At 59.5% G+C, this 24762-nt stretch overlaps 1 protein-coding gene across 4 annotated transcripts in view; it reads right to left on the bottom strand.

Moving 5' to 3' along the window:
* Window positions 1-24762, bottom strand: part of PHKB (phosphorylase kinase regulatory subunit beta) — an 80916-nt gene that overhangs the window by 25277 nt on the left and 30877 nt on the right. For all 4 annotated transcript variants that reach the window (XM_045818666.1, XM_045818663.1, XM_045818664.1 and 1 more), the window contains 6 exons: window positions 19084-19147; window positions 13393-13488; window positions 12362-12559; window positions 10620-10677; window positions 10011-10088; window positions 7921-8079 (listed from right to left, as the gene is read on the bottom strand). In XM_045818666.1, the coding sequence (XP_045674622.1) occupies window positions 7921-8079; window positions 10011-10088; window positions 10620-10677; window positions 12362-12559; window positions 13393-13488; window positions 19084-19147 (653 nt within the window). The remainder of the gene's footprint in view (window positions 1-7920; window positions 8080-10010; window positions 10089-10619; window positions 10678-12361; window positions 12560-13392; window positions 13489-19083; window positions 19148-24762) is intronic.

Raw genomic sequence — 24762 nt, forward strand, 5'->3', positions numbered from 1 at the left:
AATAGGGAATATAAATGAAACCAAAAGTAGCGTTTGGAAAGACCAGAAGTTGACACCCCTTTAACTAAACTGCCCGAGGGACTCAGACAGCAGGCGTGAGTTACCGAACCAGGGATGGAAGTGGCAACACTGCTCACGCCCCCCGGACCGTAAGGGAGTAAATACCACGTCAAACGTGTGCCAGTCATTCAGACGGCCCGGCTGGACGCGGACAGACGCCTGGACAGACACACAGCACAAAAAGGGACTCAAGAGGGCATGCAAAATCTGAACGGATTTGTAAAAAGTGATTAAAATTTCCCATTAAAAAGAAAGAAACCTAGGACAGATTGTTTCATAGGTGAATTCCACCAAACAGCTAAAGAATTAAAACCAATCTTTCACCAACTTTCCCCAAAAACGGTGGGGGAAACACCTCCCAAGTCGTTCTAAGAGGCCGGTGTTACCCTGACACCAAAATCAGAGACGACGAGGAAATTACAGAACGACATCCCTTCCGGACAGAGACACAAAAACCCTCAACAGAAACGCCAGCAAAGTCTGACAGCATATAAACAGGATTACACACCGTGACCGAGTGGGACTCAGCCCACGAAAGCAAGGATGGCTCCACACCCCCGAAACCGATGACTGTGAGGCACCACCTCGACAGGAAGGAGGACGCCCTAACTGCGGGGTCGTCTCAGCAGACACCGAAAACACACCGGACGGAATCCACCCCCCTTTCGTGAGGAACGCCTTAACACACGAGGGCAGGAGGGAACCTGCTCAGCCCGATAAAGGGCATCCGTGGAAAAGCATGGCTAATGTCATACGGAAGGGAGGGAGGGAGGGAGGAAGGAGGGAGGGAAAGAAGGAGGGAAGGAAGGAGGGAGGGAAGGAAGGAAGGAAGGGAGGGGGAAGGAAGGAGGGAAGGAAGGAAGGAAGGAAGGGAGAGGAAGGAGGGAAGGGAGGGAGGGAGGGGGGAAGGAAGGAGGGAAGGAAGGAAGGAAGGAAGGGAGGGAGGGGGGAAGGAAGGAAGGGAGGGAGGGAGGGAAGGAAGGAAGGGAGGGAGGGGGGAAGGAAGGGAGGGAGGGAGGGGGGAAGGAAGGAAGGGAGGGAGGGAAGGAAGGAAGGAAGGAGGGAGGGAGGGAGGGAGGGAGGGAAGGAAGGAAGGGAGGGAGGGAGGGGGGGAAGGAAGGAGGGAGGGGGGAAGGAAGGAGGGAAGGAGAGGAAGGAGGGAAGGAGGAAGGAAGGAAGGAAGGGAGGGAGGGAGGGAGGGGGAAGGAAGGAGGGAAGGAAGGAAGGGAGGGAGGGAGGGGGGAAGGAAGGAAGGGAGGGAGGGAGGGAGGGAAGGAAGGAAGGAAGGAAGGGAGGGAGGGAGGGAGGGAGGGAAGGAAAGGAGGGGGGGGGAAGGAAGGAAGGGAGGGAGGGAGGGAGGGAGGGAGGGAGGGGGAAGGAAGGTAGGGGGGAAGGAAGGAAGGAGGGAGGGAAGGAAGGAGGGAGGGAAGCAGGAAGGAAACGCCGAACGCTTTGCCCCGAAGACGAGCAAGAGGACGACAATGCTGTCTGATCCTGCCACTTCTGCTGGACGCTGTGCTGGAGGCCCCGGCGGATAAATGAGGCAAGGAAAAGTGACAAAAGGCTTCTGGGTTAAAAGGAAGAAGCCACAGCAGTTAAGACAGCGTGGGACTGGCATGAAGATGGAAATCCATGGACCAAGGCTGAGGGTCCGGGTATGAACCCTTACGTTCACGGTCAGCTGGTGTCTGACAAGGGTGTCAAAGCAACCCATCGGGGGAAAGAACAGCGTCTCACACTCAGTGCCGGGACAGCCCGGCAGTCTGAGCTCCGGACACGTGCCCGAGAGAACTGGAGACGCGTCCGCCGCACACTGTGCGTGAGCGTCCGTCGCAGTGCTGCCCGTAACAGCGGACGAGCGGACAGGAGCCGGGCGGACACGGCAGGCGTGCTCTGCACACGCACACGAGGGGCTGTCACTCTGCCGTAAAGGGCTCGCAGTGCTGACGAACCCTGAACACAGTCACCGGGGGCCGCACATGCGGGCCCCCAGGAGCCGACACGTCAGCGGGGGCGCGCCCGTGACAGTGGGAAGTGGGTGGATGGTCGCCTGGTGCTGGGGGGCAGGGAAGTGCCTGGGGGGGTGGGTGCTGACGGCTGGTTAGCGTGAGGTTGCCGGGGGTGCAGGGGGCACTCTAGAACCGCACCGAGAGTCGCACGGCCACCTCTGCGAGCACCCAGCGCGCCTGGGTCGCGCCCCCGGGGTGAGCACGCGAGGTGCGCACATCACACCCCCAGAGCCAATCTAAAAAGAACGCCTGTGCCTCCCCAGGGGAGAGAGCGGCTCGTAAAGGAGGCAGAGTGCTTCCTGGTGCCAAATTCTACGGGGGGTTCTGGGCGGGCTGTTGCTGGGGGCCCGGGCCGGCGTGGGGCAGGGACTTCAACGGCTGCTGGGAGCGCAGAGCCTTCCCACGAGGCCGCTCCTGGTGGCAACTTCCGATGGAGGCCAGGCCGCAGCGGGAGGGCGACCCCGCGTGTGGGCAGTGGGGTGGGGGGGACCCCAACTCCTCCCGGAGTGAGTCAGCACGTGCCCTCCTTGTACGCCGGGCAGCTGTGCAAGTGTGGCATTCCACTCCTGACCTCAGCTCTGCACTGACCACGGGACACCGGCACGGCGCTGCCGGTCCCTCCGAGATCACCCGGGGTCCGCAGCTCCGCAGGCACCACGTTCAGGCGGCGAGTGACTCAGAAACACGGGGGAGCGCTCCTCCCCCGTCTCTGGCCTGGGGTAACCTCCAGGCACGCCGGCAGCGGCAGCCGCCAGACGAAACCACCAGCGGAGTTGTCGGTGACTGCCGGGAGCGACTGGATTTAATGCCGTTGTTTTAATAACAACAAAAGTGGTGTGAACAACAGAACAACAAGGACAAGGAGCGGCGGCGGCGGCGGCGGCCGCCACGGAAGTCACCACGCATCAACGCCCGCACAGCAGTTACTGCGTTCCTGGCACTGCCCGCGCATTGCACGTGTGCGAATTCACTAACAACCCCCACGCCTCGGCCTCGTTTCGCGGACGGCGGAGTGAAGGTGCCAGTGGTCACACACCTGGCACGCCGGCCGGGGGGTGGCAGAGCTCGGCGTCAGACGCAGGCGGGCTCGCTCTCCCGGGGGCGGGGCTCCCTCCCGCGCACGGCCCTGGCCCCTGGAGAACGCTGCGCCAAGGGCACTCTCCGCGCCAGGGGCGGGGCGGGAGGACACGCCACGCCCCCCAGACCTGCCGGGCCCGGTTCTCCCGCCCGGGGCCGGGAGCGCATCGCAGGACGCTCTTCTCTCGCCCCGGAAAGAATATACTTTTGCAAAATTTGAACTGAACCAATATAGGCTTAACTATGGCAAATAACGACCTGTAATTTCAATTTATTAATACCGGTTTAGCTCGTAATGCCGGGTTGATGAGTACAGTGATATTTTAAGCAGCAGCAAATTGTTTCCCTGCCTCATCTGTCTGCTCACTGGGATGTGGAGCAATTTCCACGCCGCCAAGGAGCGTTTTACATAATTAATGTTTCACTGTCGTATGCTGCAGAAATGAAGTTCTCCCTTTATTATTTTGTTATTTATAAGCGGTGACAGATAAATTAAGAAACATCATATCCTTAGAAAGCGCAAATGTTAACCTATTAAAGTTCATACGAATGAAACAGTGGGCGAAGCCTCGTGAAAAAGCTTCTCCGCACTTTCCCCTCCCCCACTCCTTGTCTGGCTCCGCCCACCCAGCCCGAAGTGCAGGGCGGGGCGGGGCGGGGCGGGGCGGGGCGGGGGGGGTGGGGGGGGACGACACAGGGACCCAGCGGGGAGGCAGGTGACTCACTGGTGGCTGCTCCCCAGCTGCACGTAGTAGGCACTCGAGCGACTTAATGAAATCATGAAATGAGGGCGGGGGCGGGGGGGGGGTGAGCACGTTCAGAAACATTCGGTGCTGTAATCACTGCCTTCACGTCCATGAGGGTAACCGTGACCTTCACAGGTCAGGTCAGGAGTCTTGTCTTGTTTTCTCCTCACATCGACTTTCACCGTCCGGGAAGCAAAACAGCGGTGCCCGCGGCGCCACGTGCGCGGCACTGGCCCGCGGGTGCAGCGGGACGAGCCTGAGAGGAGGGACCCCCGATGGCCCGCCCAGCGGCTGCGGCGCGCGGAGCGGGGACAGCGGAGGACGGCGTTCGGCACGTCCCCGCGCACGGGACCTCGCCTCGCGGACCAGCACGCGCTCCGCGAACACGGCCGCCGCCTTCCCTCCCTCAGAGGGCACACTGGGCCGTCGGTGTTTGCTGTAAGCAGAGAGTTTATGAGATACACCCTGCGCGTCGCCCAGACAGCAATCGTCGAGGCTAAAAGGGATGTTTTAAGAGTTTTTGTTTCTTTAGTGAAACAACTTACAAAACATTTAACAGAGCAAGTGAGTTCTTGTCAGGGCACCAAAATTACAGGGGACGACACCCTGGTGGCTCGGCAGGCATCTCGCAGGGTAGGGGCTCCAGGCCGCGCTGGCCCTCAGCGAGGGGGTGGGGGGGTGCAGAGCGGGGGGCGCCGGTGCTGGGAGCGGAGGTGGGGAGGGGGGAGGTGGCGGGGCGTCAAGCCCAGCACCGTGTGCGTGTCTCTGTACACGCGCACCATGGCATTTGGGATAATGTCATGCCCTTCTACATTTTTTCATCTTAAAAGTCTCTTGTTAACACCCCTAGGAAATTAAAAAATGCTATGGCAAAGAGAAAAAAAGAGTCACTTGTGAAGTCAAGGAAATCCTCATGCACCTGGCATTTTGGGAGTTTGTGTGTGCTGGGAAGTTGCAGTTAATTAAATTGTTCAGTAACTCGGCCTTCCTCAAAGAGCGTGCTTCGTCTCAGCTCCCGACGCTCGCTAACGGTGCCTGCAGCGCGCCCTTCCTGAACGAGTTCCCCAGCCGCCCACGGCCGTGCACGCTCGGGTCTGCGGTGAGCCGCGCTCCGCCGGCAGCACCTCCACGGAGGTCGCCCGGCCAGCGTCCGGCGTCCGAGGGGAGGACTGCCGCCAACGTGCTGGGACGCCTGGGAGTCAGACTTCCTGGAAAGCTAGACGACAGACACACTAGCTCCTCTCTTTAAAAAATATTGAATAAGAAACTATGTCATTCAACTTAAGTAATGGTTTTGGTGATGTTGCAAATTATCATTAATCTTATGTTATCTTATATATCTCTAGTTTTCTTAACCACGAAGCATTCTGTCCAGAGATAATTCTCCAGTGAGTTTTATGGGCTAAACACTTTCACGGCCATTTCTGCCTGGGGACCCTCACTGACACACTGCGTCTCCCACACAGGGAGTTTCTGAACCTCCGCATTTAACAGCAGGGCAGCGAACGCTCCTTTTATTCGAAGACAAGTCAAATGTGTCTTAAAATCTGTCACACCCGGTTTCAAATGGACACGTCTCAAATTTAGTCACCTATTTTACAGGAAACGCTGATTTTCTCAAAGCCTAATCTTTCTAAAGAAAGAAACACGCAGTGATAATTAAGTGCTTTCTGACGGCAGAGTGGGCAGTCGAGGCCTTGGCCAGGAAAGGTCGCACCGTGTTGGGCCTTTCCGCCCCGACCAAGGAGTGACAGCCACGTGGTCTCTGGTGTGTGGTCACTCGGGAGGGCGCGCAGAGAGCAAGGGAGCCCAGTCGGGTTTCCCTGGACGCCAGCTCGCAGGAATCGGTGAGAGCCACACACGACCGCAGCGTATTTTGAAAGAGTTTACGGTTCTATTATTGTCACGTAACTCTAACTAAGCATCCAGAAAACACTGTCAGACAACTGTCCAGCCCAGGCTCCCCTCACGAGCCCAAGAGACTTTGCCCGTCAACGTGGTCGCCTCTGGAACCTCAGTAACCCCCCCAGAAGCCCGGTGGTGGTGGGGTCAGGTGCCTGGTGGTTACGAGCAGCTGGAGGACTCCGCCTCCTGAGACCCCCATCCTCCTGAGCTGGGGGGGGAGGGGTGCACACCAGGGGGCCAGGAGCCGGGGGCCGCTGCTGGGCCCGGGTGCTGGGGGCTGTGCTGCGCCTCTCCCTCCCGGGGCGGGCGGGGGCGCGGCTTCACGGCGTGCGTGCAGCACCTTCTGCGTGTCCTCCGCGGCCTTGTCAGGAGCTCGGCGGAGAAGAGAGACACAGCTTCCCCTCTGAAGCCGTCTTCTTTGTGACCATGAGACAGAGATTCAAGCACGACCTGGGCCGTTTCTGTCCACTGGGGTCTTCACACAGGAAAAGGCTCCTCGTGCTGAGCATCTCCGCACGTTCAGCACACTGACTTGGGCGCGAGGAGGGGGCCAGTGCTTTTTTTTACTGACCCATACTGCTTTCAACCTCCCTTTTTTTTTTAAAGCTCAGCGTGCTGATGCCGAGGGGGGCTGACTCCGCACCCCCAGCTCATTAGCCTTCTCAGCCCCCCGCCTCCCCCGGAGACTTCACCCACACAGCGCTCGGTCCGGCCGACCCCCCTCGGGCGGGACGGGCGGCAGAACGCCCGAGGGAGGGTTAGGCCTCAGGTCTCTTCTCCCGGGGACCGGCTTCCAGCCTCAGAATCACAGATTTTCCTCCTGCTCATTTGTAATTTCCAAGCAGAGCGCCAGTGCATAGAAATTCATGAGCCTGGCATTAAGATTCTTGTCCTTACACGGCTTAGCTACTTCTTTCCTAAAATTTTTATTTAGCTCTGAGTATCAATAAGATTTCTTTGTGCTCCTGCTAGAGAGAGAAAAATAACATTCTCACCAGAGATAACCTTACCGACCTGGGCTCCATGCTAAGAAAACTAATTTAGGTATGTATTTTTCTCTCCTTTGGAAAACATGAAAGCAAATTCTGCATAAATAACACGAACTCCTTATCAAAAGCTGTCCATTTGATGAAAGGAAATTCTTCTACAGGTTCTTAAATGGGCATTAAAAGTTCATGTGGAGACCTGGAAAATGCGGCCAGGAAATGAGAAGTTTTAAAAACAGCATTGACTTAATTCTCTTCTCTTGCATTAGCTTCTATTTGCTGTTCTATATTATTTGTGGGAAGCTTGAACGGGAAACCTGGACTTTGAAGTATTCTGCCCAAACGGAACGCAGACAAAGAAACCCAAGACGCTCTCTCCCACGGCACAGACACGCGCCGTGTGCACGCCGCGGCCCCGGAACAACAAAGAGGACACGGCGCTCCACACAGCCAGCGGCTGCCCCCGCCGCGCAGGTGGTGTCTGCGCCCGCCCGGCTCATGATCTGTTAGCGTGAAAGCATCCCGGCTCTCACAGGACGACGGCCTTTCTGATGCAAATGCTAATAGTAGTTGAAATTGTAGCAGGGCGCGGTGCAGCGAGACGCCCGGCCCTCTCTCCTGTGTCACTGCATCAGCCCTCATTTCCGGGGGGGCCAGAGTCTGCATTGCCGGCCGAAGCGTTCGGAGCAGCTGAAAAACACCTCCTCAGAGGACTGTGAATAATGGTCCCATTTAGCACCCGGCCAAGCAAACCCGCGGTGTATTTATTGGGAAGGAGAGAACTTAGAGATCAGCAGTTCCTCTGGGCAAGTGGTTTACTGAAGCCCTGACCGAACACGACCGTTAGACCGAACCGGAGTTTTGTCGCAGCGAGTGGGAGCGAACCCAGGCGCCTGCGGCCTCCTGCTGCAGACCCGCCCCCCGAGCCACAGGCGGCCCCGCGTGACCGCGGCGGACCCCGAGCCCGTCTGACTGTCGTCCCAGAAACCATCCGTCACCTCCAGCGAGACAGGCATATTTCTGGGCCTTTCTGGGCCCAGAAACTCCCCCGGGACCCTCGGCGGCTTGCGCTCCGCCCACGTCCAAGAAAAACGTCGGCAGGGACGGGCTCCCACGGGCCGGGGTCTCCCCACTTACCCAGGAGCTGGGCGATGACATAAAGGGCCTGCCCCCAGAGAAACAGCTTCCCGTCGCGGCCGCAGTTGCTGGGGAAGCGCTTCTGGCTGCCAGGGCTCCGCTTCTCAAGCTCCACGAAGTCCGCGGGCACGTAGTAGTACTTGGGCACGACCGGGTGGCCTGCGGCGGCGGGACAGAGGCGGTTAGAGCCCGGCGGGCAGCGCCCTCCCCGCGGCCACGGCCTCCCCCTCCCCCCACGAGGACGTGCGGTGAGCAGAGAGCAGGGTAGGGGGGTGGGGGGAGGTGGAGTGGCCCCCAGGAGCTAGCGCCAGGGCTCCGAGGGGGGCCGCATAGGACGGAGTGCCGCGGCCCCCTCGGAAGCTGCCAGGGGTGCCGTGGAAGGAGCTTCTCGACCCTGCACCGCGGTCTGACATCGGACAGCGTGCACTCCGCACCAGCCACCGCCCGCAGTCCCCTTCGGTGGCGCTTGTTTCTGCTCCCTTGGGCGAGCCAACAGAGACTGAGATCATGAGCAAATATTCGGGGACATGGCAGCCGCTGTGCACGGCAGGGCTCGGCCGTGGGAGCCTCCCAGACGAGGGTCGGGGGTCACCCTAAACGGAAAGCCCCCACCCTAGCTGCTGGGCGGAGCGAAGGAATCCCCCCATCCAAACACTGAGCCCACCGGCCGCCATGTGCCATCAGCACTGCAGAGAAGAACCCGCCTGCCCCTGTGACCCACCCACTTCCTTAGTAGAAACTACATTATTGTTTAAAGACTAGAGTCTTGGTGGACAGTATAAAGAGCAAAACAACAACATTCTAGGACTTTCTGTAGCACCAGCCCACGGGAAACAGGTTTTCAAAAGTAAAGCTGTGCAGGTTCTTCACAACCCCTCCTTCGCCGCGCGTCAGCCGACGGCGGCGTCTGCACCTCACACCCACGGGGAGTCCGTGTTGGGAGGGAACCGTGCGGGCAGCACCCCGGCCGCGCCCACGCCCGCACCGAGGCTCGCACCCCCGCCGCCGGCACGGCAGCCCGCCGCCCGCACGCCTCACGGTCCGACCCGGGACGGCGAGAGTCACACGGGTCATGACACGCACTGGGTCGCCTCTCTCACGGGGCAGCGGCTCTCCGGGGCGTGAGACGTAAGGGACCGGCTTGAACATCGACTTAAACTCGGAGTTCAGTCCGCCCATGAGCGTCTCACGGCTCTCGCGGGTACGTCAAAGGCTGAGCACGGGTGTGACACGCTGAGGCCGGGACCCTCCACGGAGGAAAGCACCAAAGGGAAACGACAGACCCCACCCGCGACCGGAGGGGCCGGTGCCGTCCCGGGTCCACGAGACCAGCCGCTGGCCCCGGCCCCCGCAGTCTTCCCCGTCCGTCCTTCCCCACAGGGGCGCTCTCAGAGCGGGGCGCCCCGGGGAACGCGGTCCTATCTGCGGACAGTCCCACACACCAAAGACTCCTGGGACCTCTCCCAGGCCCTCTGACAGCGGCGGCAGCGTCGCCCAGGAAAACCAGGTGCGTTCTCCTTTGGGCCCTGCTGGCGGGTACCGAACGGAAGCCAGGGTGCTGCTCGCTGGACTGGGCCTTCTGACCCTGCCCCCCGAAACACCAAATCCCGCCTGGGGGTGGGGGTTCGGCCTGTGGCACTGGAAACAGCGCTCCGAAGCCCTGGGAGCCGCCCCCAGGAGGAGGAGGCCGGGCGGCTCCAGCAGCGGGCCACACCTGCAGGCTCGGGCACGGCCTCTGGGGGCCCTGGGGGCTGCACTCGCCGGGACGCGGCGCTGCTGGTGACCTGGGGGACAGCCGGCCACTTCCCGTGCTGTCGTGCCTCGGAGAGGCGAGGAGGGGCAGCCGGTCACTGGGGCCACGGCCGCCCCAGCGCCTCACCACCCGTCCTGCCAGAGGAACCCCTTTCGCAAAAACAAGTTTACTGCGACAAATGAACAGCCATTCTTTCTGATTTATTCAAGGGCCACTCACTTTTTTTTTTCAATTGACTATAAACTGCTCTGCTTCAAAGGAATCATTTGTACGTTTCGGAGGAACACTGAGGAAACATTGGTGGGAAAAACTTCTTGGAAAAGCGAGCCGACCGTACCTTCCGCGGTCTGATGAAGCACGGGGGCCAGGAGGCCCTGGTACTCCTGCACTTGTCGGGAGTCGCCTCTGAAGACGCCTAAAACGTAAAAGGGAAAGTCCAATGGCATCTGAGCCCAAAGAAATTTTTACCGTGGAAAAATCTATCAGCCCCGTTGTAATTATTTTGGTAATTTTCTACATAAACGATAAAAATAAAATGGAAAAAAGCTAATGAGAATGCGTGATGTTTTTCCAGGAAATCAATTTTAGAAGGTCACGTTAGCATTTAGAACTGAGAGCTGCATTTTAATTGAAATGTCTCTGTTCGTCGATATAAATGTTAGCGGTGTTCGCAACGTCGCAGATTAAATTAGCATTCATGGGTCCTACGCACTGAAAAGTCTGCTTTGTCGACATGAAAAGGTAGCTGTGCCATTTTAAAAACAACTCCAATTTGTATTCTCGATGCCTTAAACGATTTAGCGTGCAGTCAGACAGCGGGAAAGCGTGTGAGGACGCAGAGGAGTGACCGAGGCCAGGGCGGCCTCCGGGGCCGAGTCAGACGTCACCTCCGCCCTCTTCACGCGCCCGCCCGGAAGCGCAGGTTTCGGGAGACGCACTCACTCACCGTCGATCACCATGTACAGGAAAAATATGGGAAATTCACATTCAATGCCGTCAAACAGCTGAAACAGAAAACAGAATGTTAAACACTTCATGAGCGATTCATCGGAACAATTGTGTTAGTTAGAAATACACATTCATGAGAACAATGACAGTCAGGATATACAAAAATATGTATCTGTGCTAGTAACAAAATGGGACTGATTTCATAAGCAGTTTCATTGTTCCTTAATAAAAAATTCTCACACCTCATTATGCGAGGGCTCATCTGTTTAACCCAGCACGCACTCCTTCAGTAAACATCACTAAGAACGCGGCAACGGCCCGCGTCGGGAGACAGGGGGTTCCCAAGGCTCCCGGGGCGCCCGCCCTGGAGGCCCCCAGCCCCCCTGCGGGGGCGGGCCCGGGAGGAACCAGCTGCCGCCCCTTCTGCAGTGTCCGTGCACGGGACATCAGGAACACGGGGAGAGGACCCCGGCGTCTCGGTCCAGGGTCCGAGAAGGATGTATGAGAAGGGAGAGACCCTAAGTAATGCCGGACAGATTCATCCAGGGAGACGCGCCGAGGGAACCTCACGGCCGTGCAAACGGCAGACTCGCGGCACAGAGTCTGTCGAAGGGGCTGACAGTGAGCCCGGGGTCCAGGGGTGGGGGGCAAGGAAGGACGGTGAGAGCGGAAACCCAGCGAGGGGGCCGGGCCAGCCACATCGGGAAGGGCCTGGGGAGCCGCAGGAGGAGGCTGTGGTCTGGACGCGCTGGTGAGTCCCGGGCCGGGTGGCGTTTGCTCCTTAGACCGACCTGCGAGACGGACAGTGGGGAGTGCGGACGGGGGTTCAGGGCAATGGAGCTCCCGCTGGCAGGCCGCTGGGGGCGACCACGGTGACGGCCTGCTGGTCTGCACCGCGGTCTCCCAGCCTCAGCACTGGGGACACTGTGGGCCAAATAACTCCTCGTTGTAGGATCTGCCCTGGGCACCGGAGGGTGGACTATTGGCACAGAGGTTCACGAGACCGCACCTGTCCTCAGCGAGCGAGCCACAGCTGTGACCGTGCTCACGACCTGCGGTCTGCCCGCTAAAGCAACTCTTCAGCACTGTGGAGGGGTGCTGGCCTTCTTGGGCTGGACAGCTTTCCGCACAGCTTAAAATCAGCTAGGTAAATCTGGCCATGGCTGGCGTGGCTCCGTGGATTGAGCTGCTGCCGGTTCGATTCCCAGTCGGGGCACGGGCCTGGGTTGTGGGCCAGGTCCCCAGGTGGGGGCGTGAAAGAGGCAACCGGTGGATTCTCTCGCACACTGATGTTTCTCCCTCTTTCTCCCTCCCCACTCTCAAAAATTAAATAAATAAAATATTTTTAAAATCAGCCAGTATAAATCCAGATACAGCGCTACGCACGTGTCCTGGGAATACGGAACACGTCAGACTCGGTATTCAGGGCCACCTTGCACAGGGAGGCGTGCCAGTGCGAGCAAACCGTCGCGGAAGCTGCCCTCCCCGCGTGTGTCCCGCTGTCGCGTGCTGGTGTCCGCCCTGCGCACGCTCACGCCGGTCAGCCCATCCCACCCGCGCGGGGCCCCGGCAGCAAGGCCAAGGGCGGCGCGCACCGTCCTCCCGCCAGCGGGGAGCGCGGCCCACGGAGGGGCTGACGCAGCTGCCCACGGCCGCGAGGCGGCAGAGCCGGGGCGCGCACCCGGGGAGGCCGCCCCTCCCCCATGGGCGCTGGGGCCGCGCGGGGTGTTGTCGCCGTACCTTGATCTCAGCCGGCTTGTAGTAGCGTCTGTTGGGGTCTTCCAAGGACGTGCGGTACCCGTCTCTCAAGAAGCGCTTGAATCCGTACTTTCCTTTAAGTTTCCGGACCACCTTGTCGAGCGTCTGCATGAACAGCGCCTCGTCGTCCAGGGCGAAGGCGGGGTAGCTGATGCAGGGCAGCAGGGCGGCGTCTGTGTTCTGGGCGGCGGGGGGAAGGAGGGACGTCGGCGCCCACGGGGCCACGGAGGGACATGGAGACGCCCACGGGGACATGGAGACAGCCACGGAGGGCCTCGGGGAAGCCGATGGGGGTGGGGAGACAGCCAGCGAGGGTGTGGGCTCCGGGGCACAGAGACGTCTCTAAGGTGCGGCATGGGAAGCCTTGGGGGGCGGGGGCGCGGTGGAATCTTTGCGCGTTAACGAGGAGTATTTTCTCAAGGTTCGCCCCCAAACTCACACTTGATACTCATTAAGGCGGTGTGTGAAAATTTAACAACGATAATCAGTCATTACGACTTCGTTCGTCATAACAATGGTCTGTAATAGTGAAAAACTCGAAGCCGTCTAAATGCTCCGCGATGAGGCGGGTAACGCAGCAGCCACTAACACGCATGTTGCAGAGACGCTCGCTGACACGCGAACAGGTCCGTACATGGACGGGCTGTCGAGCATTGCGGACAACATTCTTCCGGTTTTGCAAAGTGAAAACGCTGTGTGTGCGCACATAAAGTGCGTGGAAGCCGGGAAGCACCAACGTGTCGCCCGAGACGATCACTGAGCGGTGAAGTAACGAGCAGAGAGCACGTTACTTGCATGTTTGCGGGTTCTACTTTCCTTTTACCAAAATCTTTCTTCACCTCTACACGACAGTTATTTTTAAATCATGGAATCACTCCCTTTGGGGTGTTTTCTAAAAGTAGAGGCACAAATGGCCCCTACAGAAAACCCGCAGACAGCGTGTCAGGGAGAAACGCCCCGCGCGGCAGCCGGGGGCGGGTCGGTGGGGGGCGGGGGGGGGGGGGGCTCCTCACATGCGACCTTGACTCCCGGGGCAGCAGCGAGCATAGTGTCTGCCGGTTGCGGTTGTGGGCGTCCAGGTCCACGAAGATCACCGACCACGAGCAGCCCTGGGGCGACAGAGAGGGGACAGAGAATGGGGGGGAGGACTTGCAGCGGGGGGGGGGGGGGGCGGGGGGGGCGGCGTCTGGGCCGCCACCCTGCCGGGAGGGCGGTTCCAGAGTTTCTGGGAAACACAAACTGGCCGCCCTGGGGAGCGGAGCTGCGGAGGGCTTTGACCTCCTTTTGAACAAACACGGTCAGTGTTTCCCAAATGTCTTGCAATAAACCTACCAGTTTTATAATAAAAAATAAATGTTACTTTTCTATGTTCCCCATTTCTCCTTAGCGTTCTTACAAACCCAAATGTATTGACTATAAGATAACTAATCAATTACAGATACTTTCTTTAATAAAAGTACAAATACTAGTTTAGTTAACGTTTTTGACCAGGAATGATGCAAACACTAATACAGATTCATGAAATCTCATTGTTCAGTCCTAGTAGAGAATGTTGATTACATGGTCAAACTGCAAAAATTCAGACACAACCTGGAATTATGGATATAAACAATACTTGATTAAAACATGAACACAGGAGAACCTCAAATAATAATAATAATAATAATAATAATAATAATAATAATAATAATAATAATAATACTGCAGGTAACACCAGCCAGTATGCACCGGGTGTCAGCCACTGGGCTTCCTGCCTCTCATGGACGGTCTCGTGTAACCCCGTGTGCAGACACCAGCATTCCCATCTTACTGAAAAAGGGTGCCAAACCCTAGTTTCACACAGCGAGGGCTCCAAGTCACGTCTCTAAGTCACACAACTTCCCACACTAAAAAATATCGCTCAAGTAAGAACCCAAAACTTGAACAAAGGAGTGTTCACCGGTGGCTAACCGAGTTTCACCAAGTTAAAAGCAATGCACTCTTCCGCCACTGTCGGTGCCCTCCGCATCCGAGAGCAGAGCCACAGGCAAACGAGGTTGAGCTCCGTTCCCAGGGGAGCCAGGTGTTTCTGGGAATCAGAGAGGACGATGTGGGCGTGTGAAGACGGCTCGCTCTCGGGAGAACGCCCGGACAGCTCCAGCTCCGTGGGGAAAGGAGGAGGAGGGCCATCATGAAAACCACGCGGGTCCGACACAGCCTGCGGAACCTCCCCCCCTTCCCACCCTGAAGCCGGAGCGCGCCGCACCCACCGCTGCCATGTGGCCCGCCCGGCCAGGAACGCAGAGCGGCGGTCCTAGGCCCCAGGCGCACGCGTCGGAACCAACCCGTGCCATTTCCCGGCTGGCCCACGTCCACGCACGGGTGTCGGCTCGGGCCACGCACGGGTGCAGCTCGGGAAGGGGCAGGACTGGCCAGTGACAGTACCATTCTGGCGCCTCTCTCAACTCCAACAAATCAGCCATCGGACACCGAGTGGGAGGGGCTGTCGCTCAGCCACCACACGACGGACGCGCAGCTGCCCTCGCCTGCCTCTCTCCTCGCCAGACTGAGTCGGACAAGCCTGCTTCCTCCGCTTTCAGGAGAGCGGACAGGACGGCACCTGCCCTCTGGCCTCTGGCCTCCGGCAGTGGCCCGGGGATGCTCCGCCCTGGGCCGGGCGAGCACTGAAACGAAAGGGCCGTCCACGCAGGGCGGGCCAGGGGCCAGCTGAGGGGCTCAGACCCGGGATGCTGATGAGAGGGCGCCCCTGAAGGTGACGGGGGCACAGCAAGGCGGGGAAGGTGGGCGCTGCCTGGAAGAGGTGAGGACCACAGCTGGGATCTGGACCTGGGGGACAGGGGAGCAGCGGTGGGGCGGGGTTAGAACAAAAAAGGGGGGCAGAGAAACGGGAGGGTTCGAGTTGTTGGCAGTCTATGAATGCACAGAATAATAGGGCTTACTTTACTCTCCGGCTGGCAGTGAATAAAGGTCACTGCATGCCGTATCAGTCTGCCCTGAGCTGAATTTTTAAAGACACAATCCAAGCAGGATAATGTATAAATAATGAAGCAAAATGGCAAATTTGGCAATTCTTGCTATTATTTAGTATAAACAGCCAACTTGTATTTTCTGGCCAAAAATACAGGGTTTATTTGTCGAGATCTCTTCCTGGGCCAGCCCCTCAGAAACACGAGCACGGGGAAAGAAACCTCGCACCACCCCCGGGCTCTCACACCGAGGCCGAAGGCCGGTGAACTGCATCGTTTGCGGTCCTCCTGACAAACAGACCCTGCTTCCGGCACTCGGCCCCAGGCCGCCAGGGCGTGAACGCGCCCGGGGCCTCGGGCGGCTGCTCCCATTCGGCAGCGAGTCTTTTAAAAACATCCTCCAGGAGGGCGCACACACGGGACCAATCGTCGCCTGCTTCGGACGGTCAGACGCACTGACTCGGGCCTGCGCGTGTCCAAGGGGAGAGGCCAGCGCCATCCGCAGCGCCGTGACCAGTCCGCACGCGTGAGCGGCCTCCACCGTGGGCGGACTTCTCCGGGTCGGGACGGCGTGTGGAAGGGCGTTCTATGGGGACGGGCCGTGCAGAACCCCTGGCCAACTGTGGACGTCGTGTTTCCCCGCCCCGTCCCCGGAGCCCCCGCGACCCTGCCCGCACCCCCCGACCGCACCCGCACAGCCCGCGGGGAGGCTGGCAGCTTGGGCCAACTCCCGAACGCACTGAGCTCTGCGACTGCGCTCTGGTGCGCGAGCACACGGCCTCACGTGTGCCTGGGAGCGTGCGCCTGCGACCCTCTGCACCCCGGGTGCCCCCCCCCCCCCGCGGGCAACCGCCCATCGGCTGGCTGGCTGCCTCTGGGCCCTGGGGGCTCTGGCTGTTTGTTCTGCTTTATCCCTATCCCGCACGTCCGTGAGGCCGTGTAGTGCCCGTCCGTCTCTCCTGCTCTGTCGTGCGTGCGTGCCCTCCGCACTTCCTCTGTCCACCCGTCCGTCCGTCAGTGGGCACTCGGGTGGTCCCGTCCCTCTGGGCTGCTGTGCACACGGCTGCCCTTCACTGTGCCACTTGCCCTCCTGCCCCCTCCTGCCTGCCTGCCTGCCCTCCGATTTCTCTCTTACACAGGCGTGCACACACACACACATTTAAGTGAACACACCGAGAGCGAGGCGGGGGGAGGAAGTAGAAGATGTGGCAGGTACGTGTGGCATCCACAAGTCTCGGACTCTTCAGGAGGAAGAGACAGGCGGCCAGGGGCCGGGGCCCCTGCGGAGGCCCCCGGACCCCCAGGAGAGGCGCAGTGTCAGCACTCGGGACACGCGGGGGGCTCTCCCACCCGCGGACCCTGCAGCCGTGACCCTCCTCGCCCCGGCCCGAGGTCTTGAGAGACAAGCGTGCTGGCAGTGGGCGGTTCAGGGTCGCCGCGTGCGCGCCCACTGTGGTGAGGTCCTGCTCCCCTTCCCAACCCTTCCGTGGGGTGCGTCCTCACTGCCCAGGATCCGGACGGGACGGGGTCCGTCCCCCAGAGGCCGCACAGTGAGAAGAGCAGAGCCCTGCGGTCGGGGGGGGGGGGGGGCGACCCTGCGCCGCCACGTTCCGCACGTGAGGAGCACAGTGCCACACCTGACTGCCGCGACAAGGTCGTCACCACTGGCCACTCTGTACGACCTCCTCGAATGCGGCTTTACCCGTTAGCATTCTACCAGTTCAGGGTTGACTATAGCATCGCTGGAGCCAACCTCCTTTGTCCCTCCACCTTAGAAATCTGTATAAAAATGGCTACAGGACATTGGCCGACTTCTCGATCCCAGGAAGGACCCTGGGCTCTTTACGTTTTATTCCCTCCATCAACAGCTCAGCCCATGCTTACGTGATCACGTGCAGAAGCTGGTTAAAGACCTCACGAAAATTTGAGGCGGCCCCCAGGGTTTCCCTTTCATTCCAAGGGAAATGAGATGGAGACGCATGATCCTAGCCAGCCGAGGGTTCGCTGGGGTCAGAACTTCTGTCGCTTTGGCTGCACGCTGACACACGGATGCCCCTGCACACGGGCTGCACGCTGACACACGGGTGCCCCTGCACACGGGCTGCACGCGGTCACACAGACACCCCTGCACACAGGCTGCACGCTGACACACAGACGCCCCTGCACACGGGCTGCACACTGACACACAGGTGCCCCTGCACACGGGCTGCACGCTGACACACAGGTGCCCCTGCACACGGGCTGCACGCTGACACACAGGTGCCCCTGCACACGGGCTGCACGCTGACACACAGGTGCCCCTGCACACGGGCTGCACGCTGACACACAGGTGCCCCTGCACACGGGCTGCACGCTGACACACAGGTGCCCCTGCACACGGGCTGCACGCTGACACACAGGTGCCCCTGCACACGGGCTGCACGCTGACACACAGACGCCCCTGCACACGGGCTGCACACAGTCACACAGACGCCCCTGCACACGGGCTGCACACAGTCACACAGACGCCCCTGCACACGGGCTGCACACAGTCACACAGGTGCCCCTGCACACGGGCTGCACACGGTCACACAGGTGCCCCTGCACACGGGCTGCACGCTGACACACGGATGCCCCTGCACACGGGCTGCACGCTGACACATGGGTGCCCCTGCACACGGGCTGCACGCTGACACATGGGTGCCCCTGCACAGGGGCTGCACGCTGACACACAGACGCCCCTGCACAGGGGCTGCACGCTGACACATGGGTGCCCCTGCACACGGGCTGCACGCTGACACATGGGTGCCCCTGCACAGGGGCTGCACGCTGACACACAGACGCCCCTGCACAGGGGCTGCACGCTGACACATGGGTGCCCCTGCACAGGGGCTGCACGCTGACACACAGATGCCCCTGCACACGGGCTGCACGCTGACACATGGGTGCCCCTGCACACGGGCTGCACGCTGACACATGGGTGCCCCTGCACAGGGGCTGCACGCTGACACACAGACGCCCCTGCACAGGGGCTGCACGCTGACACATGGGTGCCCCTGCACAGGGGCTGCACGCTGACACACAGACGCCCCTGCACAGGGGCTGCACGCTGACACATGGGTGCCCCTGCACAGGGGCTGCACGCTGACACACAGACGCCCCTGCACAGGGGCTGCACGCTGACACATGGGTGCCCCTGCACACGGGCTGCACGCTGACACATGGGTGCCCCTGCACAGGGGCTGCACGCTGACACACAGACGCCCCTGCACAGGGGCTGCACGCTGACACATGGGTGCCCCTGCACACGGGCTGCACGCTGACACACGGATGCCCCTGCACACGGGCTGCACGCTGACACACAGACGCCCCTGCACAGGGGCTGCACGCTGACACATAGGTGCCCCTGCACACGGGCTGCACACTGACACGCGTGCACCACAAGCAACACGCAAGCTGGAGTGGAAACACCTGATGGGAAAGCTCATCAAGGGGCTTGAGGGGAAAGTTATTGAACAAAGATAATGAGAATTCTTTATCAAAAGATTTTTTTTACTTAGGCAATGTTTTTTAGTTGGGGAATGAGAATTTACCCGGCAAATCATACTCAAAGGGAAGCCTGTTCAATCACGGGCTGCTTCGTAAATCTCAGACACTCTCTGGTCACGAGCAATGCCTTGCTGAATGGATGGCCGGGTTAATTAAACACGTAATTAAAAAAGTAATCAACGTCTGTTGTTGCCACTGCCGTTCTCTTACCTGGCTGCCGAAGAGGTTGAATCCGTTAATCGCTTCCAGAGCAGCTTTGGCCAGGCCGACGGAGCTGGGAGAGAAAAGGAAGCACTTCGTAACTCTGACATTATCTGGCCCCCGGACGAGAACCGCCATCTGATGAATATTCATGCGCAAGGCTCCGGACGAACACTCACAACAACTTCCGCAGGAAGAATAATGACCAGGAGACTTCAGCCTGACGGATCACTGTTTTAATTCCTCTTTTTTATAGTCGGTGATCTTGGGGGAGACACCTCCGGGTTCGCCTGGCCCACACAAATGGCCGCACCCTGGGCGGGAGCGGTTTTAATTCTGGCCTCGTGCGTCCTCGCCACCTCGGGCCGAGGGTGAGCTCGAAGGACGGGGGGTCACGGCGGCGCATGCCCCACGGAAACTAGGGTGGCATGGTGGGCTTGGATCCACGCAAAAGAGGTTTTCTGACGGCCGCCCTGAGCCTTGAAAAAGACCTCGCGTGTCGCGAGTTTACCCAGAGCGTGGTTGGGTCCAAACATTCACATACTCTTGGCCGAGGGGCTAATAAAACCGGGTCATTTTACCTTCACGAGACAGCTGACCACCACACCTCCCTCTTTCCTTTTTTTTTTTTTAATTTATTTATTTCCTGCTTTATTCTCTTTGTAACAAAAGGCGTGCCGCTTTGGACTCTCAAAGACCACATACAATAGTGCTGAAAACGAGAGGGCCCCCATTTCATTAAAAATACAGCACTGTCATCTTATACATATTCACCTTTAAGTATTTTTAGGCCTGATATCCGATTTATTTTACTTAGGGCAATGTTCTTCTGCAAGCAACTGCATACGCCATTAACGTCATTTAAAATGACGATCTGCCACGACCCCAGCGTGTCTCTAAGGCGGTGACTCGCAGAGCAGGGTGTCCGGAGCATCAGGGTCACCCAGGAACCCCCTCCCCAGCAGCGAGACCCAGCCATCGGTGCGAAAAGGCCCTCCAGGTGCTTGAATGCACTTGGAAGCTGAGGCCCACGGTCCTCAGCCATTCGTGGCTCGGTGACCCACCTTTTCTAGGGGCGCCCGCAGAGACGTTCCGCAGTAGGCGTCATTGCGTTACAGGAGAGCAAATGCATGGGAGCCTTACAACACCAGTGGGGTCGGCAACGTCCCCTGTGCCCTCACTCAGTGCCGCTGAGAGGCCCGGGGACCACACCGAGGACGACGAGGAGGCGGCTCAGGAAGAAGGCAGGCGGGCTGGCCGGGAACCTCGGGGTTCCAGAAACAACGCCGGGCTAAGGTCCCGGGCTTCCTCTCCGCCTCGTCCGCACCAGACCGGGCCCGAAGACGCAAGAAGCGGGGAATGCCGGGAGGTGCCCAGCAGAAGGAAAAGGCCCCCAGAGCCTGCTCTCTCCAGCCAAGGGTCCCAGGAAGGGCAGGACAGAAAACGCTCAGACAGGACGCGCCCGGACGGAGCAGGGGCCCCGCCCCCACCCGGTCCTGTTCAGGCTGGGCGGGGCTCTGGACTTCCACGCCCCCCCAGGACAGTCGGGGGGGAACGGCACCCCCCTCCCCTTGGCTACGGCGCTGCCAGAAGAACGTGGCTCCGTCTTGCCGACATCACGGCCGGGACCTGCCCTGCTGGAAGCGAGGCCGCGGGCGCCGGCAGACGGGTCACAAAGGCGGCGCGGCTCCCCCGTGGCTCCCCTTCCCCCGCGGGGTGCAGGGCCCCGGAGCCCAGCCTGCGTGCTGTCAGGAAGCCTGCACGGGAAACTCCACGTGGAGCTTTTGTTTGCTGTCCCGTGCCTCTGAACTTGGATGGTCCGTCTGCCACAGCAACAGGGGACCGGGGGAACCCACGTCGGGTTCCCACCTCTATCGAGCTTAGCCTCGCACACCGAACAGTCCCCGCCCAGGAAGTCCAGAGTAGGGACCCTAAGGGTGAGGGGGGCCCCTCGGGGTTATGTATTCCCACGGTTCACAAAGAAGCCTGCGTCGTCCACTCGTTTTCTTGCTGCAGGATGTGGTCTGGAGACCAGGAGTTCCCCGTGAGCCCCCAGTGCGCATGCTCTGCATGCATTCAGCTGAGTAACAGCAGAAAGTCTCCACCGAAGTGCATGAGCGATCAAGACTGTTTGAGTGGTAACATAGGAAGTTCCGTACCGCAAGAGACAATGTAGCTAGCCCACGGTTCTTCCACGACAGTGCACAAAAAGAGACAGCTCCGGGCTGAATTTAGAAACCGTCTTCTAATTAGAGCATCACAAAAGAAACAAACGCTGCTCCTGGACTAGAGGAAACGTTACATTCTTTCCATTTAATCTCCCTCCCCAATGCAATTCGTTAAATAATTGGACTTGATTAAAATGTACAAATATGTTAATTTATTACCCGCTGTGTATTTAAATCTCTGGCAAGGGCAAGCTATTTAGAAAATGAAACACTCTCCTAGTGTGATCTTTTTATTGGAGGATGTAACACGTAATGTTGTTAGAATTAAAAACGTGTACCAGCACAAGGCTTTCGTTAAAATCATCCCATTACTAGGTATTGAGTATATACTGATATTAAGCGACTACTGCCAAGAGAACGCTCACCCCTTTGATTTCTGCAGAGCGTCATGGCACCACTCACTTCAGAGGGCTGACGCGAGGGAGGCCTGCCCAGACACGGTTTGGAACGGAGTGACTGTCGTGTAAGTCTGCACTTGTGGACTAGGCGACTGGCCGGCCCACCGAGGCATCCCAGAACCGACCGGCAAACGTGGGAACTGAACTCACAGCCCCTGCTGACTGATGCCGAGCGTTAGCTCCCCGAGCTGCCCATCAAGCCTCCTGGAAGAAAGAGGGCTCCGGAGAACCGGGGTCGCAACGGATGCTCACGCGCGGTTCTGTTCGGTGCGGCAAACACACACGCAGAGCAGCGCAGCAGACAGCGGCTTCTATCGCAGCTCAGAGACCGGAACGGCAGTGAGGACTTAGGGCTAAGCAGTGCCTTTAATGACAAGCCCTGGGTGGGAGAAAATGGTCACTAAAAGCATCCTCCGCTGGGTAAAGTGGTGCTGCCGTGGCTACTTGTCTGATGGGTCAGCGACGGCTTTTCTCACTGGAAAAGCCAGGAGGATGGAACATAACAGCTGTTTAAAAAAAAAACAACCTTGAAAAATCAGGTTTAAATTCTCTTTGCATCTACAGTCTTTATGCTGCAAACACAAGACTTCACGTAGTAAAAAGTTAAATTATGCTGTTACATGTAAAGTTCCATTTAGCAGTTGGTGTTTCAAAACTGTTTCTTCCCACTGGGGCACACATCCACAGTATTAATTCATTAAAGTGCCACTTTCGGGTTTGCCTCCCAACAGCCACCAGGTTCAAAGTCAGGTGTGGGATGCAATTCACGTTTCACAGAAGACTCAGCTCTTCCCCAGGACAGAGAGTGTGTGGGTTCACGGGGAGCCCCGAGGAGCGGCGGTCTCCTCACAGGAGTCGGGAGGGGGAGACAGAAAGATGAAAGCACGCAGGCTTGGGGCGGCTGCGACCCCTTGGGTCTGCAGCTCCGGGGGCTGAGAACCGGTGTGACAGGAAGCAGGTACCGAAGTGAGACTCGGGGAGGCAGCGTCACTGGCCAGATGCCGCAGGACTTTTAAACGGATGGGCGCTCGGAGCGGGGGCGGGGGTTGGGGCTGGGGGGAAAGACGAAGGGATTGGGACGTACAAACTGGCAGTAACGAACGGTCCCGAGGAGGTCGAGTCCAGCCTAGGGACTGTATCGTAATAATCAGTCAATAACGCTGACTAATATCGTAGTAACCGTGCGTGGCAGCAGCAGGAGGAACAGACTTACCGGGGGGACAGCTGTGTACGTAACGTAAATGTCTGATCACCGTGTTGTGCACCTGAAGCTCGTGTCACACTGTGTGTCAACTGTCATTCAAAGTGAGATAACACGGAAGTGCGGGCACTTACTGAGAGACGGAGACGCTCAGAGGAGGAAGGGGCGGCTCCGGTGGGGTCTCGGACGCCCTGGGAGGGACAGGCAGGGGCCTGCTGCCTGAGCCGGGTCGACCAGAAGGCCGGGAGGGCAGGGAGCGGCTGCTTGGGAAACGGTTCAGGAGAATCGCAGTGGTGCGTGCAGAGCGCCCGGCCCGGGCCCGGAAGCCCTGGGTGGGGTGAGGCTGCCGCTAGAACGGGGTTCGGCTATGTGCAATGAGATTGCCTTTCAGAAAACAAGTTCTGGGGTTTAGCGAAGAAGCACTCCCCAATCCAGGCACTTGAACTAGAGGGGAACCGGCCCGCCTGGGGCTGGAAGACTGAAAGACGGACAGGTCAGGGAGGGGTGGACCTGGGCCGGGGGAGGCTGGATGGGCTGCCGGGGAGGACGGTCTCCCAGGAACTCGCCACACTGCACCCAGCAGGTCCGCTCCGCTGTGCTTCCCAGCATGGGAGAACTCTTCGAGACCCCAGATGCCCCGGGACACAGCAGAGCACCGCGGGCGGCCCAGCGGGGCAGGCCGCAGGCTACAACCCTCGCAGGACCCCTGGGCGTGGCTGCCGGAGAGCCCGGCCTCCGATGTCGGAACACGGAGTGAAGTTCGGGGGCGGGAGGGGGGGGGGGCCCGGGTGCTTTCTCTGACCCGAGTGCAGCCAGGGAGGAGCGGGCGAGGGCGGCGGGGAAAAGGGCGTTTGCTGAGCCAGTCCCTCTGGCCACGGCCCCGAGAGCACCAGGGCGACAGACAGATCACACTCTGCTCTCTGTGGAGCGCCGGCACGGACCTGGGGTGGGGTGGGGGGGGACACACAGGGGGTCGGGGCACGGGGCAGTGGGCGCACACTTGGAGCCGGAGCGGACGTCACGGCGCGGGGCTCCTGAGAGGCGGACACGGCTACGGGCTGGGTCTCGGACTGGAGCTGGGGTGGTCTCTGGCTGGTGGTGGCCCCGCACCCAGCACCCGGGAAGGACCCCCACCCCGTCACGGCACCCAGGGGGCCGGCTTCCTGGCACCTTCAAACTGAGCCGAGCTTCCCTCTGAACTACTTCTCCGCCTCCCTGACCCCTTGACCTTCGGGCGCCCACGCCCCACACCCAGAGTGGGCTGGGGAGGTCGGCGCTCAGAGCGTTTGAGAAGGTGCGTTTCAAGTTACTTTGGGGAACTGAGAAGTGTTTTACTATGGGAAATCGGAAGGAAAATGGTAAACGCATAAAACCCATCATTCGAATCTAAAAGACAAACCTCATTTCCCACCTATGTGCATAAAATTGGCTTGCTAAAATCCAGACTAATTTTGCACGCAAAGGGGAGCAAAGAATGTCACACAACCACCTCCCAGGCCTTGGAGTAAGATCTCCTCGCGTCACCGTCACGACGGGCACCTGGCTCCCAGGAGGACGACTGGGAGCCCCTGTTCCCTCACCCCCCACCCCCTCGCCCCCGCAGTGAACGGGGCTGTTACCAGGGGTTCTGTGCGAGGTCACGGCAGGTCCTCACTAACACCCTTCTGCTCGGTGTGGCCTCAGGACGACACTGGTGAGCAGAAACCTCGGATCCCGGCAGGGGCCGGAGTTAGCACGCTCTCCCCACGCCCGTGCGGGCCTCCTCTGGGCACCCCCGTCGCCCCCCACGCCCCGCAGATGTGTCCGCACTGTCCTGGGGGTGGGGGGGTGTGCGTGTGCGAGAGGCCGGCTACGGAAGGTG

Source organism: Phyllostomus hastatus, unplaced genomic scaffold (genome assembly GCF_019186645.2).
Source record: "Phyllostomus hastatus isolate PE091 unplaced genomic scaffold, TTU_PhHast_1.1 phas_scaffold_345, whole genome shotgun sequence".
Classification (NCBI taxonomy): Eukaryota; Metazoa; Chordata; class Mammalia; order Chiroptera; family Phyllostomidae; genus Phyllostomus; species Phyllostomus hastatus.